Here is a 23610-nt window from a genome sequence, read left to right on the forward strand (position 1 = left end):
AAGAAATGGCGACTGCAATGACAGAAAAAGTTATGAGTACCTTAAGAATGGTAAGAACAAAAGAGTGAGATTCCAACTCCCGCGCGTTCCATTGGTAATGTGAGAAGAAACAGCACACCATAGAAACCCCATAAAAACTACTAACCATGAGAACCTTTCCAAGGTGCACAGCCATCGACGAACAAAGTCCAAAACAATGGCTGACACCGACAGCAATTAAGAACTCGTATCCCTGTAGATAAGATCAAGACTCTCAGTACAAAAAGTGCCCAGTACGAGCAACAAGAGACTTGTCACTGTTTAGTCGCAATGTCTAGAACAAACATGTCTTTCCTCCTTGTTTTGACAGTTTCACTGCTCGCCCACCACACCACCGCGGCGTCCTGCAACAGTGAAGATGAAAAGGCACTGCTGGCTTTCAAGGACGCCGACCAAGATCGAAGCAAGCTACTTACCACTTGGAGCCGGCAATCCAGTTGCTGCGAATGGTCTGGTGTCAAATGCGATGGAGCTGGCGGCCGGGTGAGCGAGCTCAAGCTGGAGTCCCTGGGATTAACAGGTACGCTGTCTCCGGAGCTGGGAAGCCTCTCCCACCTCCGTACGCTCAACGTCCACGGCAATAGCATGGACGGTCCGATACCTTCCACCTTTGGTAAGCTACTTCGGCTGGAGGTTCTCGACTTGGGCAGCAACTTCTTCTCCGGAGCACTGCCAGCGTCCCTTGCTCAGCTCGCATCCACGCTGCAAACGCTGGATCTGTCAGGTTACAGATTCGAAGGACCGTTTCCATCGGTTATTGGAAAACTTACCAGCTTGAGGAAGCTCATCCTGGAAAGAGCTGATGCGTCTGCCGGCAGCATTCCTTCGTTCCTCGCCAACCTCGAGAATCTCACCATCTTAAATCTCCAAGGAAGCTGGTTCACGGGCTCCATTCCTTCGTCCTTGAGTAAACTCAAAAATCTTCAAACGCTCGATCTCTCGGACGGCCTCCGGCTCACAGGGTCCATACCGGCGTTTCTCGGCGGCCTTCAAAACCTGGAGTATCTCGACTTGAGTGGTACCAAGTTTTCTGGTTCCATTCCTCCATCTCTCGGCAACCTCCCCAAGCTGCGTTTCCTGGACATTTCCAACACGCTCGTCAGCAGCAGTATACCTGTTAAGATTGGAAAGCTTACCAGCTTGGAAACGCTGAGAATCTCCGGCACCAAAGCCGCTGGACGAATCCCCGACACGCTTGGGAACCTGAAGAAGCTCAAAGTGTTGGAGCTGTCTCAAAATGCAGGTATGCGTGGTCCCATCCCCAGCTCCTTCGGCCAGCTCTCTTCCCTGGAAGAGCTTTCGGTCTCCAGCACTGGGCTTACGGGACAAATACCGAGCTCTCTCGGCCAACTTAGCAGACTTGTCAAACTCGACGTTATGTCCAACTCATTGAGCGGCAGCATTCCTGAATCTCTGGGACTTCTTTCCAGTCTTGAAGTCTTTTGGGCCTCCGAAAACCTGCTGACCGGTCGAGTTCCAGAAGGATTTGCTCGAGGCCTCAAGAATCTCACAGTCCTCGAGCTTTCGATGAACAACCTCACTGGACTTCCCACCAACATGGCCAAGCTCGTCAACTTGAACGGTGTCTACTTGGACAACAACGATATCAGAAGCTTTGACGCGATCTCTGGACTGGCAACACTCCCGGAGCTCTCAACCATCTCTCTCAGTCGCTGCAAACTCCAAGGACCGATACCTTCCTGGTTTGCAAACATCAACCTCAAGCAACAGCCCCTGGGATCTTCGTGTCTCATCGACCTCTCCTTCAACTCCATCACCGGAACTATACCCGCTGCTCTCGGAAGGAACTCCAACCTCACAAATCTCTTCCTCCAATTCAACAAGCTCCAAGGAAAACTCCCAGACAGCTTTGGAGAAACTCTCCCCAGGCTGACTAACTCGGACTTTAGCTCCAACTTTCTCACCGGAGTACCAGCGGACCTGTCCAACTTGGGAAAAGGAGTGCTCTACTCGCTTGGACTGGGTCACAACAATCTCAGCTTTCAGGCTCTCGAGGGACTGACCACACTCTCCCAAGTCTCCTTCCTCACTCTCGACCATTCCCACCTCACAGGAGCCATCCCGAGCTGGTTCTCCAAGATCCCAATGACCCAAGACGAAATCGACAGCGTCGCAGTACTGAGGCTGAGCTCCAACAGCATCACTGGAAGGATCCCACCGGAAATCGCCCAGCTGACCCAAGTCACGGGCCTCTATCTGGACAGGAACCGCTTGAGCGGCGGCATTCCAGTGGAGTTCCTGGCGCTCAAGAACCTGCACTACTTGAATGTCTCCCACAACCAGCTCACTGGCGCCATACCCGATGGAGCGCCGCTCAGCACCATGGATCCGGAGAACTTCGCCGGCAATCCGGGGCTCTGCGGCAAGCCGCTCTCGCCATGCATCAAGCCCTAAATGCGTGGAATATCCTCAAATTTGAAATTTTAGGGCAAACATGCTCTCCAAATTAGCCAGTCAACCAGGAAAAAAAAAATAAAAAAAATAAAAAAATTCAACCAGGGAGATGGTACTTCTAACTCTTCCCAATTAACCAATGTGTCACCAACCTGACAGCTCAACCAAGAAAGTGTAGAAGCATTGGACAGGGCTTCATCAACCCCCTAGCATTGATCTTGTATGCATGCAGCTGCAAAAGGTGGCACAACTTATAGAAGCCTCAGGGAAAGAGTCCCAGCATGGAAAAGAAGTGATGCCAGCATCAAACTCTCACTTTGACAATTATAGAACTCTTGGAGCCACTTGATTTCCCCAGCCGGCCACAAGAAACCCCGTGGTGAAGGCATTAAGGGGCTAGAGCACACTGTAGCCCCAAATGCCGCACAAGGGGATTCCCCAAACACGAAGAAAACAATGCCAGCAGCTCTCACACGTGATGACTCAACTCAAGGCACTTGCACAGGATGTTGAAAGTCTCAAGCCAACTCCGCTCACACTGGCAACTCACAATGCAACTTTTAAATAGACTTCTAAAGATCACTGTTAAATGTCAATAAACACCGATGTGTCACAAACAATAACTAATATACTTATCCCTTTTGATCCTTTCATGTATGAAATAGAGCAAAGCATTTGTTATGGCATGGTTTAAGATCATTTGCAAGTATCCCATGTTGTCATTGTAAGCTGTCATTAGTCCATGGATCTCAAAACCAATGTCCCAATAAAATCTTCACATTCACAATAATTCCTTGACTGCCTCAGTGACAACATGGTACTTAACCTCACAAATGGAAAGTCCACTTGACTTGTGCAATTGCGTCCGTATAACGCAATCATGTTTTCCACTCTCATGGCCATTTCTGTTCCCGTCCATCCATTGGTCGGTTTTCCACACCCCAACTCCAATTGCCCGATCCCAAATCTCTCCCCAGGCATCATTAGAAAAGATCTTCTACACCACTTATCACATACCTCCAAACTTTATACCACGAGTTTTATTGTTTCCTGACCTTGGGCAGCCTGGTAATGAAGCTCTATGCCAAGAACAAACAATGTATACAATCACCCAATAATACAGCTTGGGCATGACTAACAGTTAACAAAGGTAAATACGGAAAAATTCTTTGTGTTTACTTGCCAGACCGTGCCAAAACGTTATCAGGCGGGCACTCATTCAAAACGGTGGATAATCGTAAAGTTCTCTCCTTGTGGATAGCTTTAGAGTTTCCCAAAAGTAGGGTGAGCCAGCTGACAACCGTTTACTTTGTACTTTTGTTTGCAGACAAACACTACGTATCCTTCACGAAAATATGATACAAAACTGAAGTTCTTACTACGTTTTCAAGAAAATTTCGGATGCAACGTAAGGGCCAGAACTGGAAACCTGTTGATCATCGATGACTGTTTTAGCAGCCTGTGAGCCTTGAACAGGATCACCGCTAGCATTACAAGCCCCGAGAAGGATCGTCCACGCAAAACTATCAGCCTTGTAAGGCATACTCTCAACAAGCACCCGAGCATTCCTAGAGTCTCCAGATCGCCCAACAGTGTCGATCATACATCGGTAGTGTTCCAGCTCCACGCAAACTCCATGATCCGCCACCATCGACAGAAAAACGCTTCTACTCGTTGCCAGCGACCCAGAGTGACTGCAAGTGCCGAGAACAATGCTAAAAGTCACTTGATCCGGATCAAAGCCCTCCAGGATCATAAAAGGCAGTAAAACGGTCCCATGCCCAACCTGGGCATAACATTGGATCATCGCATTCCAAGTTACCAGGTTCCGTACGGGTGCCGAGTCAAAGAGTTCCTTCGCAACTGCGTGACCCTTGTTCTGCCCGTACACCTGGATCAAGTAAGTCCAAGCTACCACGTCGCGATTTGGCATGGAGTCAAACACCCACTTTGCCTCGCCATAGTAACCATTCTGCGCATATACCTGTACCATGGTAGTCCAAGCGACCCTGTCTCGGCTTGTCATTCTGTGAAAGAATCTCACGGCCTCGTCTACGTAGCCAAGCAAAGAATATGCCTGGATCATAATGGTCCACGAGATTTCGTCACGATCGACTATGGAATCAAACACCTGTCTCGCATGCTCAATCTGCCCACATTGGGCATATGCTGCTACCATGGTATTCCACGTCACAAGGTTTTTAACCGGCGCCATGTCAAAAGTGTATCTTGCTTTTGGTAAATTTCCGTTTTGTGCATAGCCCGCCACCATGGTAGTCCATGTTACAACGTTCCTTTGAGGTATCATTTTGAAGAGAGTCTCAGCTTCTTCCATATGCCCTGATTGGGCATACGCAGTTATTACAACGTTCCAAGACACTGCGTTCCGCTGTGGCATTCTTTCAAACATTAGCCTGGCCATATCTAAGAAACCACTCTCGGAATATGCCTTGACCATGGTTGTCCACGTTACCACGTCCCGCTGGACCATACCATCAAAGACACGCTTCGTATAAAAAAGATGCCCATTTGCGGCATATGCTGCAAGAAGGATGTTCCAGGAGTGGAGATTCGGCGCATAGATGGAATCGAAGACGGCCTTGGCGTCATGGAGGCTGCCACATTTTGCGTACATGTCGACAAGATGGTTTTTAAGGAAAAGGCTAGTTGACGAGCGCGAACTCTTGAGAATGGCGAGATGGGCGCGCTTGGCCTGTGACAGATCGGTGGCAGATCGAGCGAGGGCAGCCAACTCCGCGTCGGAGAAGTACCCCATTCCCGGGCTTGCCGCGCCATCGCCACTTTAAGACATGAAAAGGAAGAACCCTAAATTAACGGCTTGTGTCCCAGAGCCATGACATCAAAAGATTTGCGTCGCCTGAGAGATTCGAACTCTCGCGGGGAAACCCCATGTACTTAGCAGGCACACGCCTTAACCACTCGGCCAAAGCGACAATACGCTTGAGTAGACCACTAAAAAAATACAAGTACTTTCATCATGAACGAAGTCCAAAACGGTGGCTGACACCGACAGCAATTAAGAACTCCCCATCTCTGTAGATAAGATCAGTACAAAGAAGTACCTACGAAACAACAAGCGACTTTACCTCGCCACTGTTCCATGGTTTTAGTCGCAATGTCTAGAACAAGCACGTCTTTCCTCGTTGTTTTGACAGTTTCACTGCTCGCCCACCACACCACCGCGGCGTCCTGCAACAGTGAAGATGAAAAGGCACTGCTGGCTTTCAAGGACGCCGACCAAGATCGAAGCAAGCTACTTACCACTTGGAGCCGGCAATCCAGTTGCTGCGAATGGTCTGGTATCAAATGCGATGGAGCTAGCGGCCGGGTGAGCGAGCTCAAGCTGGAGTCCCTGGGATTAACAGGTACGCTGTCTCCGGAGCTGGGAAGCCTCTCCCACCTCCGTACGCTCAACGTCCACGGCAATAGCATGGACGGTTCGATACCTTCCACCTTCGGTAAGCTACTTCGGCTGGAGGTTCTCGACTTGGGCAGCAACTTCTTCTCCGGAGCACTGCCAGCGTCGCTTGCTCAGCTCGCATCCACGCTGCGAACGCTGGATCTGTCAGGTTACAGATTCGAAGGACCGTTTCCATCGGTTATTGGAAAACTTACCAGCTTGAGGAAGCTCATCCTGGAAAGAGCTGATGCGTCTGCCGGCAGCATTCCTTCGTTCCTCGCCAACCTCAAGAATCTCACTGTCTTAAATCTCCAAGGAAGCTGGTTCACGGGCTCCATTCCTTCGTCCTTGAGTAAACTGAAAAATCTTCAAACGCTCGATCTCTCGGACGGCTTCCGGCTCACAGGGTCCATACCGGCGTTTCTAGGCAGCCTTCAAAACCTGGAGTATCTCGACTTGAGTGGTACCAAGTTTTCTGGTTCCATTCCTCCATCTCTCGGCAACCTCCCCAAGCTGCGTTTCCTGGACATTTCCAACACGCTCGTCAGCAGTAGTATACCTGTTGAGCTTGGAAAGCTTACCAGCTTGGAAACGCTGAGAATCTCAGGCACCAAAGCCGCAGGACGAATCCCCGACACGCTTGGAAACCTGAAGAAGCTAAAAGTGTTGGAGCTGTCTCAAAACGCAGGTATGCGTGGTCCCATTCCCAGCTCCTTCGGCCAGCTCTCTTCCCTGAAAGAGCTTTCGGTCTCCAGCATTGGGCTTACGGGACAAATACCGAGCTCTCTCGGCCAGCTTAGCAGACTTGTCAAACTCGACGTTACGTCCAACTCATTGAGCGGCAGCATTCCTGAGTCTCTGGGACTTCTTTCCAGTCTTGAAGTCTTTTGGGCCTCCGAAAACCTGCTGACCGGTCGAGTTCCAGAAGGATTTGCTCGAGGCCTCAAGAATCTCACAGTCCTCCAGCTTTCGATGAACAACCTCACTGGACTTCCCACCAACATGGCCAAACTCGTCAACTTGAACGCTGTCTACTTGGACAACAACGATATCAGAAGCTTTGACGCGATCTCTGGACTGGCAACACTCCCGGAGCTCTCAACCATCTCTCTCAGTCGCTGCAAACTCCAAGGACCGATACCTTCCTGGTTTGCAAACCTCAACCTCAAGCAACAGCCCCTGGGATCTTCGTGTCTCATCGACCTCTCCTTCAACTCCATCACCGGAACTATACCCGCTGCTCTCGGACGGAACTCCAACCTCACAAATCTCTTCCTCCAATCCAACAAACTCCAAGGAAAACTCCCAGACAGCTTTGGAAAAACTCTCCCCAGGCTGACATACTCGGACTTTAGCTCCAACGTTCTCACGGGAGTACCAGCGGACCTGTCCAACTTGGGAAAAGGAGTGCTCTACTCGCTTGGATTGGAGCACAACAATCTCAGCTTCCAGGCTCTCGAGGGACTGACCACACTCTCCCAAGTCTCCTTCCTCACTCTCGACCATTCCCACCTCACAGGAGCCATCCCAAGCTGGTTCTCCAAGATCCGGATGATCCAAGACGACTCCGACAGCGTCGCAGTAATGAGGCTGAGCTCCAACATCATCACTGGAAGAATCCCACCGGAGCTCGGCCAGCTGACCCAAGTCACGGGGCTCTACCTGGACGACAACGCGATTGCGGGCGAGATCCCGCGCAGCCTCGCCAACCTCACGAGCTTGCAGAGGATGAATCTCGCCCAGAATCGCTTGACAGGCAAGATTCCAGTGGAATTCCTGGCGCTCAAGCGCCTGCGCTACTTGAACGTCTCCCACAATCAGCTCACTGGCGCCATACCTGATGGAGCGCCGCTGAGCACCATGGATCCGGAGAACTTCGCCGGCAATCCGGGGCTCTGCGGCAAGCCCCTGTCTCCATGCCCCACGAAACCCTAGCTAGAGCTCTAAATGCGTAGAATATCCTCAAATTTGAAATTTTACGGCAGAAAAAAGAATATTTCTTCCGTGAGGATGGAGATCCAGTCTACATCACACATTCTTGAATGGCTACTTTCTTTAATCAAAGCTGGAGATGCCGACCATCACCTTTACCATGGAAAAGAAAGAAGAGAGAAAGATCGAGCCTAGAAGAACAGTGAGTGGATGCGTTCAATCCATTCCTTCCAATCCATCCATCTCTTGGATCGATCGGCAGAGGCTCTGGAAGTATCTAAAGCCAATTTCGATCGAGCGAAAGAAAGAAACCCAGGATCGCTAGAAAATCTCCATCTCCGCCTGGGCGATTCAATTTCTTGCACGCCCCGGCGAGGAGAAATCGAGATCCTTGGCCATCGCCAACACCGAGATTGGCAGCCGCCGCGGCGACTCAAGTAGGTGAGTGATCGCCATTAAAGTTCCTCTCGCAATTAAAACCTCCATCCAAGAACAAGAAAACCAAGAAAAAGAAGAATCATGGACGATCATCATCCCTCCCATTCCCTCGATCGCCAGCAATCCAGGCAAGATCACGCACTTGGGTCGTAGCTAGAGTGGCTAGATTCCCCGCCCGGGGCCGAAAGATCGTTCCAGGAGCGCCAAAATGCGCGAGGTTTCTCGCTGGCTGGCAGTGAATGCCGCGATCATGTGGCTCTACATTGGAACTGGGAAGCTGTCGGATACGCTATCTGTGGTGAGAGCGCAGGCATCGCCCATCTGGGCGCCGTCGGGATTGATGGTAGCGCTGGTTTTGATCGTGGGCTACAAGATTTGGGCGGGATTGCTGCTGGGAACGCTGGGGATCAATGTCTGGTACTTCCATGGGCGGCGGCCGCGAGCTTACTTGCCGGCGTCTTGCGGCTGCGCGATCTTCTCCACGCTCGAGGCCATGACTTGTGGATGGCTGCTCAATCATCCGCCCCAGATCAACAATAGCAAGATGTGCTTCCAAGTCCAGGTAGAGCGCGTTTGCTTGCTTCCTTCTTCGTTCTTCCTGGTAAACTTCGCGCTGGATCATCCATGGCTTTCTTTGTTTGGTTTTTTCCTTGTTCTTGGATTTTTTTCCACCGCCGTAAGTTTGGATAGATATTTTTCGTCGTTAGATTTTTTCTTGTTCTACCTTTCGATAGATGGTGTTTCTCGATCGTGGGCTTTCAGCTTCGATTCATCCATGAGTTTAGATTTCTTTCTCTTTCGTTCGCGGAGCTCTTCTCTCTCGTTTTTTATTCTTCTTACTTCTGTGAATCGATAAATCCTCTTCATTGATGATTTTTTCCTTCTCAAGTTCGTGCCTTCTTCTTCTGGGACTTGATTTGACGTATGCATGCGCAAAAAAAACTCATCTTTTTTCCTTCCAGGAAGCGAGGAAAGGTGCACGGACCGTAGACACTCTTCACGACGCTCTTTGGTTCTTCAGCGTGGCCCCGTTCGTCAGCTTCGTCTTTGGAACCGGCAACGCGCTCTCTTTGTCCGTGTTTGGATTGGCGGAGTGGAGCGAGTTTCTGGAAATCTGGCCAACTTGGGTGTTGGGCGATCTCTCCGCGATCCTGTGTTACACTCCCTGCGTCCTCCACCTCTGGAACCTCTTCGTTCCAGGGACGTCGCCGATCCACTGGGGACGCAGCAGAAGCTATGCCTCGCAATTCTGGAAAATGTATGGGAGCAAGCGATTCCAGGAAGAGAATCCCGAGAGCCACCAACACTCCATCCAAATTCCCGACGAGGGTGGTGATCGAGAAACCAAAGCAGCCGAGAGGCGTGGAGTCACTGGGAAGCTCTTGGATTTGCTGAGAATCAAAGACAAGCTAGTCGACGATGGAAACATCACCACCGCCACCACCTCTGCAAACGATGCGAGGATATCATCTGTGACGAGTGAAATGGAGAGCGCTCCACCGGAGAGTTACTTGCGACTTCGATCGTTATCGACGACGTCCAAGCCTCAGCCACTCCCATCGCTCATCCTCTCGAGAGCTCCCGACGCTCGATCCATCCGGAAGTGCATCGTCCGGACAGGAGAGTGCATCGCCTTGTTCGTCTTGCTCATCGTTTTGTCGCTCGTCATCTTCTTCGTTGGTGATTTGAGCTTCGTCCAGAGGCTGTCATACTTGGTTTTCCCGGTGGTGATCTGGGCCTCGTTTCGATTCAATCGCATTGGGCTTCCTCTGGCCGTGCTGGTCGTGGCAGTGATCGCGAGCGCTGGCACTGCCAAGCATCGAGGACCTCTTTATCGTAAGAACAACAACCATTCTTTGCTCCAGGTGTAGTGAAAACAGGTTTTCTCTTCTTTCCAAGTTCTGCTTCCTTTGATCATCCTTTGTTCTTACTCTGGTTCTTTCAGGTGCAAATGTTCGTTTGCGTATTGGCAATAGTAGCTATTACTCTTGCTGCGATAGTTCACGATCGCAAGCAAATGGAAGGAGAACTTAACGAGATGAATTCCACTCTCGAGCTACAGGTAGTAGCAAGCTTGTCTAGTTGATATCTTATGACTTCTCCGCAGGTTCAAGCACGAACTAACGAGCTGGAGCTCGCAAACAAAGAGCTCCAAGAATCACAAGCCGCGGCAGAAGAAGCAAGCCGCGCGAAGTCGGAGTTTCTGGCCAACATGAGTCACGAAATCAGGTAGAACATTTCAAGTTTCTCGTTCTTCCTACCCGACTTTAGTTCGTCAACTCAAGCTTTTGAATCGCAGGACACCGATTCATGCGATAATTGGAATGGCCTCGTTGGCTTTGGACACGAATCTCACGGAAGAACAACGTGAACATCTGGACACGGTCGCACAGTCGGCCGACTCGCTCCTCCACATTGTCAACACCATTCTCGACCTTGCCAAGATCGAGGCTGGCCGTTTGGAGCTAGAACACGTCCCCTTTAACGTCTGTGACTTGCTCAGCTCCACCATGAAAATGCTTCAAGTAAGAGCATGGATCCTCTTTTCCTCTCGGCATAGTTTTCTAGCTTTCGAGTGAAAGATAATTTCTTGAGTTTTCTTCCAGGTCAGTGCCAGGCAAAAGGACTTGGATATGTCGTGGGAGGTCTCGGCTGAAGTTCCACAGCAACTTATCGGTGACGCTGGGCGGCTCCAGCAGTGTATCTTAAATCTTGGTGAGTATCTTCTCTGGTTCTTTGGTTTTCTTAGTTTTGCATTGCTCTTCTTTAGCTCTATTTTCCATCAAAAGCTCTTCAAAGGTTTTGGTATTTCCATCGAATTCTTGGCTCGGTTGTTCTTCGTGAAGCTGATCTCTCTCGTGTTTTTTGTTTGCTTGCTCGTTTTATATTCTTTGATTTGGATGTTGTCTTGATGCCAACTTCTACTTTCTTGCAGTGGGAAACGCCATCAAGTTCACGCAGCGAGGCTCCGTTTTCCTGTCCGCGAAACTCTACACCGAGGACGACTTCGTGAGGGCCACTTCCTCCACCTCGCAAGCGCTCGAGTACGTCAAAGCCTTGGAGAGACGACGCTCCAGCCACAGCACGCTAGCCTCCCCTCGAGCATTCCTTCACTCGGACGGAAGCAACAGCCTCAAGCTCGTGAGTCCCAGGAATCATGTCTCGAATGATCCGCAGCGAAGGGAAGAAGAGGCCGTGTGTGTTTTGTTCTCCGTCAAAGACACCGGCATTGGTATCAGCCAGGAGAAACAGAAGGAAGTTTTCAAAGCTTTCTCTCAGGCCGATACTTCCATCACCCGGCTGTATGGAGGAACTGGTCTGGGACTCAGCATTGTCGAAAGGTATGTAGTCTCGAATGGTTTTCTTTCTCAACGTTTCCAAGTTTGTTCTTCCAGATTGGTGGCGATGATGGGAGGCCGGATCTGGCTCGAGAGCGAAGCCGGCAAAGGCAGCACATTTTACTTCGCTGCTTGCTTCGATCGAGTAGTGGCAACACAAGAATCAAATCGAGGAGCAGTAAAGAAGAGCCTGGAAATCGAGGAGGTAGAGTCCATCCAATACCAGGACAGGATACAATCCGCCGAAGAAGCATCGTGTCACTCCAATGGGCTCAGGACACACGAAGAAACTCCAAACTCCGGCTACTCCCTGCCGCGCGGTGCTAACCAACGTCACTCGGCTGCATCTTGCGGCACTTCAGCGGAGGCGCGCAGTGTGTCCGGAGTAACTCAACTTGGTCCGGTGGCACCGCCGGAGGACCTTGGCATACTGCGCGGCATGAGAGTCCTGCTCGCCGAGGACAACGTTATAAACCAAAAGGTGGCGTGCCAGCAGCTACGCAAGTTTGGCACCACGGTGGAAGTGGTGGGCGATGGCGAGCAGTGCTTGAGCGCGCTGGAGAGAGACCGTGATCGCTACGATCTCATCCTCATGGACGTCCAGGTAAGTTTTTTCTTCCCTTTCGTTCTTCCAGATCTGAGTTTCTTGTTCGTCCAGATGCCAGTTTTGGATGGCTTAGAGGCTACGAGGAGCATCCGAGCCCAAGAGAAACTAGCCGGGTATCGGTCCAAGCCGATAATCGGGCTCACGGCTCACGCGATCCAGGGGTACGAGGACAAGTGTATCGAGGCGGGAATGGATGCATACGCTTGCAAACCATTCCGGGCCAAGCAACTTGTCGATGTAATCCAAAGAGTAATGAGCCACTGTTCTTCCTAGAATCTTGGAGAGCCAACTTTCTGAGAGAACCTTTCCATTTGTCGATAGAGGAGAGACTTGGATTCTTGGAGAGCTAGACATAGAAGTTGTTCTTCCGAGAGTTATGCTTAGAACTTCCTGCTCCACCACGTAGGCCAGATTCTTTTGGAGGGGAGAAACCGAGATCGAGAAGCATAGGGGGATGGCCCGAGCAGAGTTTTGTGTTGCCTCTCTTCGCAAGTCTTATTTAACGATAAGACCACCTAGAATTCGCGCGGAAAAAAACTTTCAAAAACTTTGCGGCTGTATAATCGGAATGGCGACTGCTCCCGCCAGGATCTCGTGCTGGTCACGATTATCGGAAACTGGGAGAGGAGTCGGAAGATGTTCTCTTGGAGAACTGCGATCACTCCCTTCGCCACGCTGGATTGCCCTTTCCCAGAGTGGGAATCTAAACCAATTGCAGGAACTGTTTCCGGAGATGCTGTGGCGCAGCATTGCGTTCTAAAATTTTCTAACGCAAATATATAAAATGCGTGGCATGACAATTGGGTTGATGCTTCTTCGAAAGATCTCAGAGAAATGTTTTCTCTCGTGAAACGCGATGGTATGTGCATATGGCCATCATAGGTATCTTGTTTAAATCTTTGATGACAACGACTCAATATTGACAAGCTTCAATAGTGATGTCTTTTCTTTGCTCACCTTGAGTACCGCAGCTCCAGCCATATCGCTAAAACAATACACGCCTTCCCATCTGTCCAGTCCACATATCTGTTCAGAAACCGTCTTGAATCTCCCTCCTGGAGATGCATACATTAAAACATTGCCGAGTTCTAATAAGAAAACCACCTCTCATGACTCTATAAGACTAACCATAAAACTGCTACAGTGTCAAAGGTGCCACATGTAACCCTGAAAACATGGTTTTCTTTTACCATAGAAGTGCTCGTGAAACAATTCTCTATTGTAAACATGCATAGCTTAATGAAGTCATTGTCTCTGCCGTGATGTTAGATTCCAGACTTGCCTGAGAGTATATGGTGCGAGTGAATGCTAATTCTGTCCTAGATCCATTTGTCAGCGGTCTCCAACTTGGGGGGCTGAAATTGGCAAAATCTGTATTATAGATGACTTGCTGCGCCGAGCCAGTTCCATGCAAACTCCAGAATTCGTGAGCAAAGATTTGTGATGGAATGTCATCAATGAGAGCAACAACAACAACAATCTTGCATTTGTCTTTGTGAAGGAGTGTAGAAATCTTCCACTGCATGCTTGGCTGTCAGACCATCACCCAGAGCTCGCTGTCAATCAGCTGCAACATTGGAGTGTTGATCTTTGTGGCACTCTCCCTCTCCATCAGCCAGAGATACATCTTCTTTAGAAAGTTGACGAGATTGAGTGGTGATTATAAGTTTTGTCCTGCAAAGTTTGGACGCTTGGTGTTGAAGTGGAATGCTGCTGTTGGAGGTACCAATACTAATAAGCTATACTTATTCGAGAGTTCGAAATTGCTAGAATAGAGACAAGTCCAGTCCAGGTGAAGTTGATGCTCTTGAAGTTCCCAAGCAAGATGTAAGGTGGTAAAACCGCGGGAGGAAATTGAGAGCGAAGCGGCGAGAGGAGACGATGGAGTACTTGGAGGAGCGTGTGATGTTCAGGGAGTGAACATCATAGTCGATGGCTGGTTGGCCTTGCTCTAGACGATGGATTTGATTGACGAGGAGGAGAAAATGGAAGCCTCTGCTTTTTTATTTTTAACGTTTGACCACAAATCGTTGTGCAATGGCCGCGATGCTCACACCCAGCTTTCTCGTCTCAGATGCTGCGAGAAGCCATGATCGAGGCCTTCACCGGATCCGCGCACCAAACGAACAGACTCGTCACTGAAATCATCAAAAGCTTGGTGTTTGTGTTTTATTTTTAAAACGCTCAGAATCTGAAAACGAAGGGATTCTTCGCATGGGTGGGAAAAGAGCCCACCAATCGATTCCTGGCCAGGAGGAGTTCTATGCTTCTCGTTCCTCATCAGTACCTTCCTCGTGCAAATTCGAGCTCTCCAGATGTAGTGCCTGAGCTTGTGCAACAATCACCGTCTTTCTACTCGAAGCAGGCTATGGAGATCACAGAATGGACTTGGACGAACAGAGGCTTGTTGGTGTCATCGCAGGAGACTAGCATTCCACCGGAATGTTCATTGCAACAAGAAGTGTGAGGTCCATCAACTTGAAATTGAGCTCGGAAAGGTGGCTAGAACTGCGAGGAAATCGAGAGCTAAGCCTTTGCAGGGAGAGGACACGATGGACTACTTGGAGGAGCGTGGGGATCTCTACAGGAATCGAGGAGATATCGAAGGTGTGTTTCTTCTTTGTGTTTGCTATAAATCAAGCTAAACAGGCTAGCGTTTGACCACAAATCATCGTGCGATGGCCGCGATGCACGCACCCGTCCCAGGTGTGCTGCGAGAAGTGATCGAGTCCTTCCCCGGGTCCACGCGCCAAACGAAAAGCTTGGATGAAGCTTGGGAATGGAAGGGAGTGTATAGAAGTGGGTTTCTAAACGCTCAGAATGAAATCTTGCCCACCACGACCGGTTCCTTCTTCCAGTAGAGAAATTGGGAGTGTTATTATCAGAATTTACAAGCTGCTGATTTGGCCGCTTCGGGCGCAGCATGCGAACAACACCAGCCACAAGAAAGAGTGGCGGGAGATAATTCAAGATCATGGACAAGCTTTTTGTCCCGCTGCTGTTGGAACTGTTTTCCTCCTCGTTTCTCTCAATGGAAGATTTGCGGTTCTCAAACGAGACCACAACCTTTTTCCTACCTGTCATGCGGTTGGTGATGCCATTGCCATGGCCAGCAGTATGGACATATTGAGGATCCCAAAGCAATATAGCCTCTTATGGAACGCAGTCGTGTTTGCATATGCCCATCCCTGGTATGTTTTTTGAATCTTTAGGGATGGTAAATGCTATGATAAACAACTCCAGGTAGACAACTCAAAGGAGAATGCAAAGCCCACATGGATAGAAAACTAAAAGGCCATAGCCAACTACATTGCAAAATTTCCAACGAGCTTTTTGGAAATTTGGTGGCAGGATCCTGCTTGCGGCTCAATCGTAAGTTCCCTCCCGGCATGCATCAATTCTCCTTGTCCTCCTTTCGTGGGGAAGATTTGCGGAGGATCCTCTTCCCATTCCGGATTACAACGTTCCTCATAATGTTTCTTTGCGGCAACGGGGCCGAGATTGACCATATCTGAACAAAGCAAACGGACACAAACACGCATTAGTCCCAGGAGCCCCAGATGGAAAGCATAGAATGAGCATTGCTTACATCGCAAAAGGGAACACTAGAGTGAGAAAGCAAGGGTGAGGGAACGAGTGAGGGCTGGGCTTATATTGCCACGAGATGGTCAATATTCTAGAGCTTTCTGCACCACGTAGGCGCCCGGAGTGGAGAAAACGAGATCGAGAAGCACAGAAGCGGAGGGAATGAATGCCAAGTGGGGATGGCAATGCAACTGCGCATGGGTTTGAATTGACGAAGGTTGTAAACGGTTCCAAACCGATTGCAGGAACTGTTTCCGGAGATGCCGTGGCGCAGCATTGCGTGCTAAAAATTTCTAACGCAAATATTTAAAATGCGTGGCGTGACAATTGGGTTGATGCTTCTTCGAAAGATCTCAGAGAAAGGTTTTCTCTCGTGAAACGCAGTTGTAACTGCATATGCCTATCATAGGTATCTTGTTGAAATCTTTGGTGACGGACGAGTCAAAAGAGCATGCCCACAATAGCAAACCAAGAAACGATAGCGCAAAATTTCCAAGAGCCTTTTGGAAAATGGTGGCAGGATCCGGATTTGCTGCTCTTGATCGATCACAGTGGCTGAATCGTTAGTTGGCCGCTATGATCAAACTCTAACTTGGTTTTCCATGGCGCTAACTGCAGTCGGCATGAAATCAAACAACACGCGTCCGTGTACGTACCTTGAGAATCAACTCCACGAAGTCCTCGGTGAACCAGGAGACTCGGAGCCCGAGCACAAACATCCCTGGTGACCCCTGGACTGGAATCGATCTCGCGGGTCTCCTTTCTTCTCTCTCCCTCTTGCTCGGCTTGTTTCGTTTACCAAAATTTTTGCCAAAAATTCCGTTGCCGGGAATTGAACCCGGGTCTCTCGGGTGAGAGCCGAGTATCCTGACCGACTAGACTACAACGGAGTACATTACTTTTAGCGACTCGGACGGTTTAGGGTTTAGGTGGTGTTAGAATTCGTGCGAAAAAAAAGCTTTCAAATTTAAGCGTATTAGGGCTCTTCCAATTTCTCGCGTTTGTACCGCGCGGTTACTAGTGTGTGCCGCGCGACCCGGCTTGTGCTGCGCAGTACATTTGATTAGTAAATGAGTCGATAGATGAGATCGATCAAGCTAGAAAGAATGTATTTACACGATCTATAGATCTCTAATGAGCAGCGATCATGGGCTTACACATCATTCTCTTGAATTCGAGGAAATCGACCAGGCCATCGCCGTTGGAATCCACCATCCGGATCATCCTGGAGCAACTGGGGCGGCCGCCATGCTCCTCCACGAATCCTAGCCTGGCGAGAACCGTGTGGAGCTCCTCCACCGTGATGAATCCATCGTTGTCGCGGTCGAAGACCCTGAAAGCCTCCATCAGATCTTCTTCCTCTTGATCTTCGCCCTCGCAATCCGGCGCTTCCTCTCCGTCCAGAATATCCCTGCGACCGTGGAAGATGGAGCAAAACTCCCCGAAATCTACGAATCCGTCGCCGTCCTCGTCGATCGCCTCGAGCGTGGCGGCCACGTCGCGATCCGAGAGGCTGCGATCCAGCCGCAGCATCATCTGTGCGATGTCGCCCTTGCAAATCAGACCGTCGCGGTTGCTATCGAATTCCTGGAAGACATTCCAAAGCTCTCTCTCCTCTTCTTTCCTACCACGCAAATTTAGGGCTCTTGGGCAGCTTGGCGATGGAGATGGAGTGAGGAGGGGCTGGCAGTGCCATCCATAGTCCATGAGATGGGGCAAATGGAGCGAGCACGGCGCGATGGAATCCCTCGCCCTCATTCTTGCTTTCTTCGCGATTCCTTGTGGGATTGTCGGCGCATCCATGCGAGTAGCAGCTCCTCCTTTGCCTTGGCGATCGATGCATACTTATCGATGCCGCCAACGCGCTTGTGCGAAGAATCGAGAAGTAGTGTCACGCATTTCTACGATTGCCGGCGCCAGGAAGCTGCTAAGAACCCTAGCTTTGGAAAGCGCTGGCGCGTGGATTTCGGGTGGAAGATTCAAGCACGACTTCGCCAAAGTCGTGACATCACTCTCAGAGGTCAGTGCTACTATCGTGTAGTTCCTCCATTCTTGGAGAAGATCTCAAGCGTTCTTCGCCATTGTTCTTTCGTTGCTAGGTTCTCTATCTTTTCTTTTGTCGAGGTCCACTTATCCATGTATTTCGTCAGAGCTTTAGATGCCACGACAATCGAGGGAGTTTTATATCTGGGACTGCTCCAGCGATTAAGATCACTCGGGAGTAAGTCCATAGCTCTCCATTGTTTAAGATCATCTCATAGTTTATACTGACAGCTCCCTCTCTCTCTCTCTCTCTCTCTCTCTCTCTTTTCTTCCCAGAGTAACTTTGAGTAACTTTTGCTCCAGCGATGGCTGTAGTGGTCAGACAAAGGCCAATCGCCAGGTACTTACAAGATTCCTTTGCAAGAGAGTGACTCTCTCGCACTCCTTCTCTCTCCCTCGTTTCTCACTTGGTTCCTTCCATTCCCACGAAGCAGTGCACGAATCATCGGTCCGGAAGAAAAGGATGCTCTCGAGAAAGCCACGAGGGAGAAAAATCTTAGCGGCCGCTTTGGTACTCGTGTTGATCCTCTGCCTTCACGCTGGCTACTCCAATTTCTTGAGCTTATCATACTTTCTCAGGCCCGTCTGGGACACACCACCGAAGCCATTCGACTTCATCACTCACTACTTCGCTCACAACCTCTCCCGCTCGGATCTGTGCGAATTACACAACTGGGAAGTGAGAGAGACCCCTCGCCGTGTCTTTGACGCCATCATCTTTAGCAACGAGCTCGACCTACTGGAGATCCGGTGGAGAGAATTGTATCCTTTCGTGACCAAGTTCGTGCTCCTGGAAGCAAATGGTACTTTCACAGGTCTGGCCAAGCCGCTCTTCTTCGCGAAAAACAGCTACAGGTTCTTGTTTGCGGCCTCGAAGCTGTTCTACCGGGAGATCTGGACGAGGCCTTTGCTGGAGAATGAGAGTCCTTTCACGACGGAGGTGTTCCAGCGACAGCAAATGGATCGAGCGCTGGTGGCTGCGGGGATTGAAGAAGGAGACATCGTTATCATGTCAGATGCTGATGAGATCCCGAGTTGGCACACGCTGGAGCTGCTAAGGTAGAGTTTTGTTTTAGTGTCTTTTTCACTTGTCTGTCTTGGTCGTAGTGTTCTTCGTTGGCACAGTCGTGTTTTGGCTGTGTTGGTCTAGGTGATGTCTGTGAGTTTCCAAACTTTCGAGAATAGTTTATAGTTTGGCTGTCGGCTTTGTGATGCGTGAGTTTGATCAGTGCTAGTTTCCTTGTGCAGATGGTGCGATGGATTTCCTTCTCCCATGCACCTCCAAATGAGAAACTATCTCTACTCGTTCGAGTTCCTGGTGGACGAGAAAGCTTGGAGGCCGTGCGTGCATTTGTATCAGCCGGGCGCCACCAAGTATGGCCACTTCCGAAGGTCAGATTTCATACTCGCAGACGCAGGGTGGCACTGCAGCTTCTGTTTCAGACACGTCAGTGAGATCCTGTTCAAGATCAGAGCCTACAGCCACGCAGACCGGCTGAAAGCCTCGCGCCTCGGCTCGGTGGACGCCGAGATAAGAATCCAGGACGCGGTTTGTAAAGGCAGGGACCTGTTTGGCCTCCTTCCGGAGGAGTACACGTTCAAAGAGCTGGTAGCCAAGATGGGAAACGCCGCGAGATCTCACGCAGCAGTCCATTTGCCGCTGTGGTTGCTGCGAAACGCTCACAAGTTTAAGTTTTTACTTCCAGGACACTGCCTCCGGGAGTATGATCCATGAAGAACACTGGTGGTAAGCTTTCGTTTTTAAAGCAAAGTTTTTGGTAACATTCTTTTTCCTTCGTCCACAGCACAGCCTTCGGCCACCCCGCAGATAGAAAAGCTCGACTCGCAAACGATCGCACAGAGTCTACTCCAAGGGGTCGCCTCCGGACTTTGGATCCACACGCAAGGTGGTCCTCCTTGCGCTGCTGCTACTCTCGGTCGTGGACGACGACGCTGGAGACGCTGGCGCTGGAGCCATGTAAGCCGTACCAAAGTTCTTCCGCGACCTCCCTTCAAACGTTGGAGCTCCTCTGTCCACCACCTGCTTGGTGTCCTCGGCAAAGGTCGTCCCTCTCGCCTTGAAAACTCTGATCCTCGGCCTTCCTCCTCCAGCCGCGTTCTTGCGATCCTCCTCGGCCTTTCTAGCCACTGCGTCCTCCTCCTTTCTCGCTCTTTCCTCATCGTCCAGCCTCTTCTTCTCGGCTTCCCTGCGTTTCCTCTCCTCTTCTTCCTGGATTCTCCTCTTGCGAGCTTCTTCTTCCTCGGCCTCTCTGCGTTTTCTCTCCCGTTCTTCCTCCTGGTGTTTCCTTCTGCGCGCTTCCTCCTCCCTGTGCTTTCGTTCCTCCTCCTCCCGCTTCCTCCTCAGCTCTTCCTCGCCCTCCTTCCTCTTGCGCTCTTCCTCTTCCATTCTTCTCTTCATCTCCTCCTCTTGAGCTCGCTTCTTCTTCGCTTCCTCTTCCTCCCTCAGCCTTCTCTCTTCCTCTTCCTTGATACGGAGACCCTCGACCGCTTTCCTTCGCTCCTCGTCTTCGTTAAGCTTCTTTCCCTCGTCATTGCTTCCCACACTTTGTTTTTGCTCGGCCAGTTCTTGCTCACGCTGTTTTAGCCGTCTTTTCTGTTCGGCCAGTTCCTCTTCGAGTCGTTTTGCTTCTGCTTCGGCCGCAGCCTTCCTCCTTGCTTCTTCCTCGTCCCCGGCTCCAGTTATTCCACCTTTCTTCCTGGCTTCTCCTTCTTCAGCTAACAGTCTCTTTCTCCTTGCTTCTTCTTCTTCTTCTTCGGCTAACAGTCTCTTCCTCCTTGCTTCTTCTTCTTCCGTTAACAGTCTCTTCCTCCTTGCTTCTTCTTCTTCCGTTAACAGTCTCTTCCTCTTTGCTTCTTCTTCTTCTTCGGCTAACAGTCTCTTCCTCCTTGCTTCTTCTTCTTCCGTTAACAGTCTCTTCCTCTTTGCTTCTTCTTCTTCTTCGGCTAACAGTCTCTTCCTCCTTGCTTCTTCTTCTTCCGTTAACAGTCTCTTCCTCTTTGCTTCTTCTTCTTCTTCGGCTAACAGTCTCTTCCTCCGTGCTTCTTCTTCTTCAGCTAACAATTTTTTCCTCCTTGCTTCTTCGTCTTCTTCAGCTAACAATCTTTTCCTCCTTGCTTCTTTCTCAGCAGCTGCCAATGCTTTTCTCTTTGCCTCTTCTTCAGCCTCTCCACCTGCGTCTTTATCTTCTCTACCACCACCTCCTTCTCCAGCCAAATCACTTTTCTTCTTTTTGTCTTCATCATTTTTCTGAGTTTCGCCACCTTTCTTCTTTGCGTCGTTTCCAGCTGCCGCTCTGCTCTTTGCCTGTGCTTCAGCTGCCGCTTTCTTTCTTGCCTCCTCTTTCCTCCGTTGCTCTTCCTCTTGCTTCCTCTGCATCTCTTCCTCTTGTTTCCTGCGCAACGCTTCGGCTGCCTTGCGCTTTGTATCTTCTTCTGCCTCTGCCAAAAAGAATGAAAAAGGTGAAGCATACGCGACGGTGTTAAAACAAAAGCTACCTCTGAGAGACGCTTCGTTTGCCGCTGACTTCCCTCTAGTTTCGTCACCACCGGGCTTCGTCTGTGCATTCAAGACGGATGAATGAGTGACCCGAGCTTTTACGGCCTTGTCCTTAGACCACCTGGTCCCTGCTTGGGGATCCCGACTGTCGACTTATGATCCGTGTGGTAGCCATTTCTAGGACTCTTGTTTGGTCCTTGACTTGAGTGTTTCACCATACCTTGGCAGATTTGTCCGGAGTGACAGGAGCCTTCTTGGCTGCCACTGGAGGTGATGCTGGAGCTGCTGGAGCGGCAGCAACCTTCTTTCCTGCTTGAGGAGGCGATGGTGGAGCTGCGGGAGAAGCAGCAGCCTTCTTTCCAGCTGCTGGCGGTGGAGGCGATGGTGGAGCTGCTGGAGAAGCAGCAGCCTTCTTTCCAGCTGCTGGCGGTGGAGGCGATGGTGGAGCTGCAGGAGCAGTTGCAGCCTTCTTCGCAGCTGGTGGAGGAGGAGTTGGCGGGCTTTTGGAAGTGTTGAGTAGCTCGAACTTGGCCTTGGCTGCCTCGGCCTCACGTAGCTCTTTGGAGAGCTTCCTGATCTCGTTCTCCAGTTTGCTAGCTTTCCTGACCCACTTTTCCTTCTCGGCTGTTTCGGTGTCTAGCTGCTCGGTTAGCTTTGCTGCCTTGTCTTCCAGCTCCCTCCGTCTCTTCTCGTCCGCCTTGTTGGAATTGCTCGTTTCCAGTGCCTTTTGCTTGAACGCAGCAGTTTCTTGCTTCGTTTTCTCTAGATTCTTGTGAATCGCCTGCAGCAAAGCCAAGCCTGTGAAAATTGTCTTGCAAAAGAAGAAGCTTACTGTTAGACAGCTCTCGAGACGCTTGTTTGCAATCTCCAATAGTACTGCTTTGTCCTTCACAAGCGCGAGTTCTCTGTTCTCACAACTCAGCTTGTTCTGCCCCGCTTTCAAGCGCTTCATGTATTTCAGCAGCCTGATAATTTCATCGGCAAACACATTTCTTTCAACCTCCAGTTCCTGGCATTCTAGAAACACATTAGAAAATCCCTGGCAAACAAAGTGCTGCTATGCTCTTACTCTGGAGCGCGTTAGGCGAACATCTCTCCTCAGTGTGAAAAGCTCATCGCGTTGTTCTTCACAAACCATGTGAAGATCTTCTAGTCTAGTTTTCAATCCTGCACTTCTCTCTGGTTTAACATTTGAAATGGAAAAGATAAGAGCTATACCATAAACTTTGCTACGTAACCTCTCAGGGCCGCCAGTTCTGCGAGCATCAGTTCGTTGCAGCTCCAAATCCTCAAGATCTTTTTCAAGTTTCCTACAGACAAAAACAAGCAGCACTTTCTATAGAACAAAGCTAGCAAATACGAGAAGAAGATACTGACCTGTTCTCGTTCTCTACCGTCGAGGCTTGAATCCTCTGAGCAGCAATCTTGCGATTCTGGTGCTGGAGCTCGGTTTTCAACGTGATCACCTCCTCCAGCAGCGATTCCTTGTCGCGAGCAGCAATGATAAGTCGCTTTGGAAGCTGGAACTCGAGCGGGGGACACGTCTGAGGCCGGGGTGGCTCCACTGGGGCAGTCGGAGGCAACCAAGCACCTCCACCAATCCCCACAACGTCCGGCTTCTCCATTGCCAAGCTGGTCTCCATGAACGGCTCAAACACGTAAGAAACTCCTCCCTGATCGACTGCCACATTTCTTCTCTCGCTCGGTGACTGATATCTGTTGGTCTCGTAAGGCGAAGAATAGCAACTCGAATCCTCCGGATCGCTACTCATTGTTCTCGGAGACGTCGTCATGGAAACAGTGGCTACATCACTTCTCCATCGTCTCTCCTCTATTTCTTCTTCTTCTTTCGTTCGTCTTACTCGTTCTTCACACTGTTTTCTCCCTCAAACTAGACCTCTGATAAGAAAGAAGAAAGGGAAAAAAGAACGAAAACCATTACTGTGTCAATGTTTCTTCTCTCACCCACATTCCCCAAAAATCTCCACAAAGTTTCTCACATTTCCAAAAGCGGCCGGATTCTCTCTACACAACGCGCTACATTCTTCCAAAACTTTGACACCACAATGCCCGATCTCTTTCTCTCACAAGAAAAAAACCCTTGCTCACGAATCTAAACGCCCACTCACGAAAGGATCGAAACAAACCATTGCGCTCGCAGGAATCCAATCGATCGATCGATCGCTCGCATGCTGCGCGCTTCGAGAGCACGGAAACCCTGTGCCCTAGGAGAGAGAGGTACGAGGAAGCACCGTACGGACGTCCGTTCGTTGTG

General features: G+C 50.1%; 7 protein-coding genes and 2 non-coding genes across 12 annotated transcripts; 3 read left to right on the plus strand and 6 right to left on the minus strand.

Annotated features, from left to right (window-relative positions):
• Window positions 1-169: 169 nt before the first annotated feature.
• Window positions 170-7947, plus strand: LOC9653879. Its single transcript, XM_024683642.1, has 8 exons — window positions 170-2452; window positions 2813-2947; window positions 3641-3773; window positions 3931-4218; window positions 4453-4634; window positions 5016-5116; window positions 5305-5419; window positions 5631-7947. Exons 1-8 carry the CDS (start codon window positions 310-312, stop codon window positions 7808-7810), a joined length of 5277 nt encoding a protein of 1758 aa, XP_024539410.1. The 5' UTR covers window positions 170-309; the 3' UTR covers window positions 7811-7947.
• LOC112349381 (pentatricopeptide repeat-containing protein At4g02750-like) lies at window positions 3031-5838 on the minus strand. 2 transcript variants are annotated; one of them, XM_024683702.1, is made up of 3 exons: window positions 5737-5838; window positions 5562-5664; window positions 3031-5508 (listed from the first exon to the last, which is right to left on the minus strand). In XM_024683702.1, exon 3 carries the CDS (start codon window positions 5228-5230, stop codon window positions 3833-3835), a length of 1398 nt encoding a protein of 465 aa, XP_024539470.1. In that variant the 5' UTR covers window positions 5231-5508; window positions 5562-5664; window positions 5737-5838; the 3' UTR covers window positions 3031-3832. The 2 variants fall into 2 exon arrangements, with proteins under 2 accessions (XP_024539470.1, XP_024539471.1); XM_024683703.1 differs by having other exon boundaries at window positions 5562-5689; window positions 5737-5824.
• TRNAS-GCU lies at window positions 5327-5408 on the minus strand. The gene has a single exon. It is a non-coding gene; the product is annotated as a tRNA-Ser (tRNA).
• Window positions 7947-12465, plus strand: LOC9653880 (hybrid signal transduction histidine kinase K). Its single transcript, XM_024683701.1, has 9 exons — window positions 7947-8807; window positions 9208-10110; window positions 10191-10307; window positions 10353-10474; window positions 10545-10770; window positions 10852-10960; window positions 11181-11586; window positions 11641-12187; window positions 12242-12465. Exons 1-9 carry the CDS (start codon window positions 8454-8456, stop codon window positions 12461-12463), a joined length of 3006 nt encoding a protein of 1001 aa, XP_024539469.1. The 5' UTR covers window positions 7947-8453; the 3' UTR covers window positions 12464-12465.
• A 3961-nt stretch (window positions 12466-16426) lies between these two features.
• On the minus strand, window positions 16427-17593 carry LOC9653881 (calmodulin-like protein 3). The gene is made up of 2 exons (XM_002978732.2): window positions 16933-17593; window positions 16427-16821 (listed from the first exon to the last, which is right to left on the minus strand). Exons 1-2 carry the CDS (start codon window positions 17576-17578, stop codon window positions 16793-16795), a joined length of 675 nt encoding a protein of 224 aa, XP_002978778.2. The 5' UTR covers window positions 17579-17593; the 3' UTR covers window positions 16427-16792.
• TRNAE-CUC lies at window positions 16593-16665 on the minus strand. Its single transcript has one exon. It is a non-coding gene; the product is annotated as a tRNA-Glu (tRNA).
• On the plus strand, window positions 17528-19743 carry LOC9658938 (beta-1,4-mannosyl-glycoprotein 4-beta-N-acetylglucosaminyltransferase). Of its 3 annotated transcripts, none has more exons than XM_024683710.1 (5): window positions 17528-17795; window positions 17926-17996; window positions 18095-18877; window positions 19067-19565; window positions 19629-19743. In XM_024683710.1, exons 1-4 carry the CDS (start codon window positions 17577-17579, stop codon window positions 19551-19553), a joined length of 1560 nt encoding a protein of 519 aa, XP_024539478.1. In that variant the 5' UTR covers window positions 17528-17576; the 3' UTR covers window positions 19554-19565; window positions 19629-19743. The 3 variants fall into 3 exon arrangements, with proteins under 3 accessions (XP_024539478.1, XP_024539477.1, XP_002978663.1); XM_024683709.1 differs by having other exon boundaries at window positions 19624-19706; XM_002978617.2 differs by having other exon boundaries at window positions 17726-17996; window positions 18095-18158; window positions 18253-18877; window positions 19624-19706.
• Window positions 19561-21488, minus strand: LOC112349363 (vicilin-like seed storage protein At2g18540; the record flags this gene model as incomplete). The annotated part of the gene is made up of 3 exons (XM_024683643.1): window positions 19561-20605; window positions 20730-20734; window positions 20824-21488. Coding segments are annotated over 3 exons (1593 nt in total), but the record flags the coding sequence as incomplete, so codon positions are not given.
• Window positions 21488-23606, minus strand: LOC9653882 (transcriptional regulatory protein AlgP). The gene is made up of 4 exons (XM_024683711.1): window positions 22713-23606; window positions 22554-22645; window positions 22405-22502; window positions 21488-22344 (listed from the first exon to the last, which is right to left on the minus strand). Exons 1-4 carry the CDS (start codon window positions 23126-23128, stop codon window positions 21547-21549), a joined length of 1404 nt encoding a protein of 467 aa, XP_024539479.1. The 5' UTR covers window positions 23129-23606; the 3' UTR covers window positions 21488-21546.
• Between the last annotated feature and the right edge of the window lie 4 nt (window positions 23607-23610).

The sequence above is a fragment of the Selaginella moellendorffii genome, unplaced genomic scaffold (assembly GCF_000143415.4).
Source record: "Selaginella moellendorffii unplaced genomic scaffold, v1.0 SELMOscaffold_38, whole genome shotgun sequence".
NCBI lineage: Eukaryota > Viridiplantae > Streptophyta > Lycopodiopsida > Selaginellales > Selaginellaceae > Selaginella > Selaginella moellendorffii.